Raw genomic sequence first — 5,904 nt, 5'->3', positions numbered from 1 at the left:
ACGACAATGATGATTGATGACTGATAATGACGATAATGACGACGATAATGATGACGATAACCCTCACAGCTGATGCCCCTATGTCGGCGTTCCCATGACGTCGCCGCTGATGACTCCATGACATCCATGTTGACGTTAGCGGGTCGTTGATGTTGATGCTGACATTGATGCTGTTGTCTTGAAGAAGCATGAGGTTTCAGTTCTGCCAGCTGGTGGACGCATCACCCAGCTGATTTCGCCAACCACCTGAAGAGATGGTTTGAGGGGGGGGGAGAAGGGAGAGGGGGAGAGGGGGGCATTGGGAGAGGAGGAGGAAGGGGTGGAAGAGGGGTAGGGAGAAGGGGGAGGGGGAAGGGTGGGAGAGAGGGGAGGAGGGAGAGGTAAAGAAGTACTGCGAACCACCTTGAAGAGATGGTTTAGGGAGGTGAGAAGGGGTAGGATTGGGAAGGGGGAGAAGGAGGGATAGGGGAGAGGGAGAGGGAGGGATAGAGAGAGGGGGAGGGGAGAAGGGGAAGGGAGGTTGGAGAGAGGGGAGGGAGAGGAGAGGCGGCGAGTGGGGGAAGAGACGGGAGAAGGAGAGGGGGTAAGAGAGGGAAGGAGAGGGATCAGAGGGAGGAGAAGGCGAGGAAGGAGGAGGGGGAAGGGGAAGAGGTGCAGAGATGAGACGAGGGGAGGGGCAGGGAATAAGAATAAGGGGAGACGAGAGGGGTAGGTTGGGGGGGGGGTAGCGGCCGAATGTCGTCCATGTGTTTCTTCTTCCACGCTCTCTCTCTCTCTCTCTCTCTCTCTCTCTCTCTCTCTCTCTCTCTCTCTCTCTCTCTCTCTCTCTCTCTCTCTCTCCTTCTCTCTCTCTCTCTCTCTCCTTCCTTCTCCTTCCTTCTCTCTCTCTCTCTCTCTCTCTCTCTCTCTCTCTCTCTCTCTCTCTCTCTCTCTCTCTCTCTCTCTCTCTCTCTCTCTCTCTCTCTCTCTCTCTCTCTCTCTCTCTCTCTCTCTCTCTCTCTCTCTCTCCCTCCTCTCTCTCTCTCTACTTCTCTCTCTCTCTCTCTCTACTTCCCTCTCTCTCTCTCTCTCTCTCTCTCTCCCTCCCTCTCTCGCTCTCTCTCTCTCTCTCCCTCTCTCTCCTCTCTCTCTCTCTCTCTCTCTCTCTCTCTCTCTCTCTCTCTCTCTCTCTCTCTCTCTCTCTCTCTCTCTCTCTCTCTCTCCTCTCATCATTTTCCCCTTCACCTTTTTCCCTTTCCTTCTTTTTCTTCTTTTCATTTTCGTTTTTTTCTTTTTCTTTTATTTTTTCGTTATTTTTTCCTTTCTTTTCCTTCTTTTCGTTATTTTTTTTTCTTTTCTTTTCTTCTTGTCATTCTTTTCTTTTTCTTTTTCTTTTTTTTGCATCATCTTTTTTCCTTTTGATCATCTTCCTTCTTCTCTTGTTTTAGAAAGGGAAGGCGGGGCTTAAGATATGAAAAAAAAGTTAATCAGATTGATAAAGAGGAAATAATGATTAATGTTAATCATGACAACTATAACATCACCATCATTTATTTATTTATTTATTTATTTATTTTAGAAATGTTGCTATTTTTTATAGAAATGGTGCCAAAAATTATGCTAATGATTTGTTTTTTTGTTTTGTTTTTTTTAGAAATGATGCTAATATTTTATTATTATTATTTTTTAGAAATGATGCTAATGATGCTAATTAATGCTGATAATAATGGTAATTTGATGTTCGATAATCAGTCTGTTTAAAGTGGTGGGGAGGGTGGAGGAAGGGGGGGAGAGGGGGGAGGGGGAGGGAGGAGAGGAAAAGGGAGGGGAGGAAGGGGAAAATAGGGGGAGAGTAGAGGGAAAGAGGGAGGGAAAGAGGGGGGGAAGGGGATAGTGGGAGAAGGAGAAGGAGAGGGGAAGGAGGGGGGAAGCAGGGGGAGGAGAGGAGAGTGGAGGGGAAACAGGGAGGGGGGAGGAGGAGGAGGAAGAGATGATGGTAGAAGGGGAAGGGAGAGGGGAGGATAGGGGGAGGAAGGAGAAAAGGGAGTTGAGTGGAAAGGAGGAGAGGGAGGAATGAGGAGGAGGAGGGAAAGGAATTGCAGGAGAGGGGGAGGAGGGGAGTGAAAGGAGGAGAACAGTGATTAGACGTGTGGGGTGTGGGGGTAAGATAGGGTTGTTTTAATGATAAGGAAGCGACAATGGATTTAAGATAAAATGACTATGGAGCGCCAGAAGGAGAAGAAAGGGAATAGGGAATAAGGAGAATATTGGCCAGAAATGAGTCATAGAATAGGAATGGGGAATAGAGGGGGGGGACGAAATAGGAACGAAAAAGGTAAGGGGATATTGGAATAAAGAGAGGGTTCAGGCAACGGAAGAACAGGAAGAGGGAGGAAAGAGAAAGTCGGAGGAGGAGGAAAAGGGGAGAGTAGGAATGGAGAGAAAAGGAGAGATGAGTCGGAAATTGAAAAGGGATAAGGGAAAAACTGCAACAGAAAGAGAAAAAAAAGGAAGGAGAGAAAGTTAGAAGAGCAAAAGAGGGGAGAGAAAGTTGGAATGGGAGAGGGAGAGGAGAAAGTTCGATATGTTAAAGGAAGAAAGGAGGGGTCAAAAAGGGAGAAAGTTGGAATGGGGTAAAATGGGGGGGGTAGAGGAGAAGGGGATAGGGGAGGGATATAGAAAGAAGGTTAAGGAGGGCATAAAGAGGGGATATAAGTGATAAGTGGGGGTAGGTAGAAGGATAGAAAGCAAAATGGAAGAGAGAGAGAGAGCGGATGGGGGAAAGGCGAATAGGGAGAAGAAAGGCAGGGGAATGGGTGGTGAGAGGGAATAGAGGAGTGGGAAAGAGAGAGGGGAAGGAAGGGAGTGGAAGGAGTAAAGCAGAAGGGGCAGGAGGGAGGAAGAAGGGGCGGAGAGGGGAGAAGAGACAGGGAAAAAAGGGATAAAGCAAGGAGAAAGGGTATGGGAGGAGGAGGGAGCAGGTATGACGGAAAAAAACGGAGAGAAGGGCCAGGGGGAAGGGAGGGGGAGGGGGCAGGGAGGGAGGATAGAAGGGGTAGGGGGAGGGATAGAGGGAGGAAAAAAGGAGGGGAAAAACGGAGAGGGGAAGGGGCAGGGAGGGGGGAGGGGCAGGAGGGAGTGATAGAAGGAGTGAGGGGGGAGGATAGAAGTGCCAGGGAGGAGGATAGAAGGGCCAGAGGGAGGGGGAGTGGCAGGGGACATGGAAGAGGATAGAAGGGTAGGATGGATAGAATGGATAGAAGGGAGTAGGGGAGGGAGCGGCCGACAGCGGGACGTGACGCGCATCTGCCCGACGATGTTCGTCGCCCGAAGATCGTGGTGATAACGGCTGCAGCGGGCGGATTCGTGGTGGTGGGGGGGGTGGTGGGGAGGGGGTAGGGGAGGGAGGGGGAAGAAGGGGAGAAGGATGGGGGGGGAAGGATGGAGGGAAGGGGCGCGCGGAGTGGGAAGGAAGAGGGGTATGGGGGGAATGGGAGGGAGAGGAGGGGAAGGGAGGGAGAGGGGGTAGGGGTTGGGGGGAAATGGGAGTGGAGGGGGGAAGAAGGGGGAGAAGGGATGGGGGGAGGGAGGGAAGGAGGGAGGGAGAGAGGAGTATGGGGGAATGAGAGAGAAGGAGGGGGGGGGAGGGAGAGGGAGGAGGAAAAAGGGAGAAGGATGGAGAGGAGGGGATGGGGGGAGGGGAATGCGAGGGGGAGGGAGGAAGGAAGAAGGGAGGGAAAAGGGGGGAAGGGGGAGGAGGGAGGGGTATATGAGAGGGGAAGAGAGAGAGGAGATGGGAAGGATGGAGGAGGAGGGAGGGGAAAGAAAGGAGGGAGGAGGAAGTGGGGGGGGACGGAGGGAGGAATAGGAGGAAGGAAAGGATTAGGAGTGAAAAAAACAGAAAACACGAGACCGAAAATAGAAACGAAAAGAGTGGGTATAAGAGAGAAGGGAGAGACGAGAGAGAAGAGTGCCGATAGAAGGAAAGAGGGGAGAGAGAAGGAAAGAGAGGAGAGAGAAGGAAAGAGAGGAGAGAGAAGGAAAGAGAGGAGAGAGAAAGATAGAGAGGAGAGAGAAGGAAAGAGAGGAGAGAGAAGAGAGCTGAGAGAGAAGAGAGTCGGGAGAAGGAAAGAGAGGAGAGAGAAGGAAAGAGAGGAGAGAGAAAGATGGAGAGAGACGAGAGACAAGGAAAGAGAGGAGAGAGAAAGAAAGAGAGGAGAGAGACGGGAACCGAGAGAAGGAAAGAGAGGAGAGAAAGAGAGCGATAAGTGGATTCTAAGTGGCTGGCTCTTGTGGGATTTCAGATAAGAAGGCGGTATTATGTTGTGGGCGTGAAGTGTGGGCGTGGAACGTGGGCGTGTGTAAACTCTTGCCGAAACGTACATGGAGTGTGTACGGGTGTGTTGGGTATACAGTGGCTTGTGTAGACATGTGTGTATTTACCTATGTGTTCCTATGAATCTACACACACGTTAGCTTGCATTCGTGTGTACATGTATATATCCTGTCATGTGTACACGTAGATGCACCTGTGTATGTTTATAGAAGCAGCCATGTGTACATATCGATGCATTCATGTATACCTGTAGATGTCCCGTGGTTGATTGGGCGTGCGGGCGTGGAAGTGGTGTGTGTAAAGCGAGATTGAGATTGTCGCGGGCGTGGAAGTGGTGTAAAGCGGGATTGAGATTGCCGTGGGCGTGCGGGCGGCTATGATCACGAAATGGGTGCGCGGGCGGGATGTGGGAGATATGATTCACGGGCGTTTTGGGCTTGTCTTCATCCATCCTCTTTCCTTTCTTTTCTTTCTTTACTTCTTTTTTACTTTTTCCTCCTCTCTTCCTCCCTCTCCTCCTCTGCCTCCTCCCCTCCCTTTCCCTCCCTCCCTCCTCCTCCTCCACCTTCCTCCATCCTCATCCTCATCCTCCTTCCCCCTTCCTCCTCCTTCCTCCCCTCTCTTTTTCTCCTCCACCTCCCCCCCTTCCCTCCCCTCCCCCTCCCTCCTCTTCCCCCTCCTCCCTTCCTCCTCCTCCCCCACTTCCTCCTCCTCCTCCTCCTCCTCCTCCTCCTCCCTCCTCCCCCTTCCCTTCTCCTCCTCCTCCCTTCCTCCCTCCCTCCCCCTCCTCCTCCTCCCTTCTTCCCCCTCCCCTCCTCCTCCTCTTCTCCCTCCTCCTTTTCCCGTCCCCCCCTACTCCCTCCTCCTCCTCCCTCCTCCCTCCTCCCTCCTCCTCCTCCTTCTCTTCCCCTCCTCCTTCTCCTTCCCCTTTTCCTCCTCCTCTCTTTTCTCCCTCTTCCCCCCCTTCCCTCCCTCCTCCCTCCCCCACCTCCTCCTCCCCTCCTGTCCCCCCCTCCCTCCTCCCTCCTCATGTCCCCCTCCTACTCCTTTCCCTTCCTCCTCCTTTCCCTTTCCTCCTCTCCCTCCTCCTCCTCCTCCTCCTCCTCCTCCTCCTCGTTTCCTCCTCCCCTTCCTCCTCCTCCCTCCTCCCCCTCCCTTCCTCCTCCTCCTCCTCCTCCTCCTCCTCCCTCTCTCCCTTTTTCCTCCTCCTCCTCCCTTCCTCCTCCTCCTCCCCCTCCTCCTCCTTCTCCTCCTTCTTCTCCTCCTCCTAGATGCACGTCTACATACGTGTTTCGACTTGTCTTCGACCAGCGGTGACAATGTCTCAGGAAACGTCAGCAGGAGGTGTCAGGAGGAGTCAGGAGGCGTCAGCAGGTGTCAGGAGAAGTCAGGAGACGTCAGCAGGAAGCGTCGAGGGACTTCAGAAGGTCTGAGAAGAAGGAGAAGGCAGCGTGTGTCAGGAGGAGATGTCAGAGAGGTGTTGGAAGATGTCAGTTGTCAGGAGCCGGCTGATGTTGGCTTTCCCCCCGTCAGCTGATTCACGATACACGCGAGGAAGAGAGAGAAAGAGGAGAAAGAAGAGAGCAGGA

At 52.7% G+C, this 5,904-nt stretch overlaps 2 protein-coding genes across 4 annotated transcripts in view; one reads left to right on the top strand and one right to left on the bottom strand.

Annotated features, from left to right (window-relative positions):
- Window positions 1–190, bottom strand: part of LOC138863566 (uncharacterized) — a 25,023-nt gene extending 24,833 nt beyond the window's left edge. The window contains exon 1 of the mRNA XM_070127749.1: window positions 68–190. Coding sequence (XP_069983850.1) covers window positions 68–190 — 123 coding nt within the window. The remainder of the gene's footprint in view (window positions 1–67) is intronic.
- Window positions 1–5,904, top strand: part of Mgat4a (alpha-1,3-mannosyl-glycoprotein 4-beta-N-acetylglucosaminyltransferase a) — a 192,801-nt gene that overhangs the window by 69,288 nt on the left and 117,609 nt on the right. The window lies entirely within an intron of this gene.

Source organism: Penaeus vannamei, chromosome 12, assembly GCF_042767895.1.
Source record: "Penaeus vannamei isolate JL-2024 chromosome 12, ASM4276789v1, whole genome shotgun sequence".
NCBI classification, from domain to species: domain Eukaryota; kingdom Metazoa; phylum Arthropoda; class Malacostraca; order Decapoda; family Penaeidae; genus Penaeus; species Penaeus vannamei.
The sequence above is the reverse complement of the archived record's forward strand: the minus strand, read 5'-3'. Positions and strand labels throughout refer to the sequence as shown.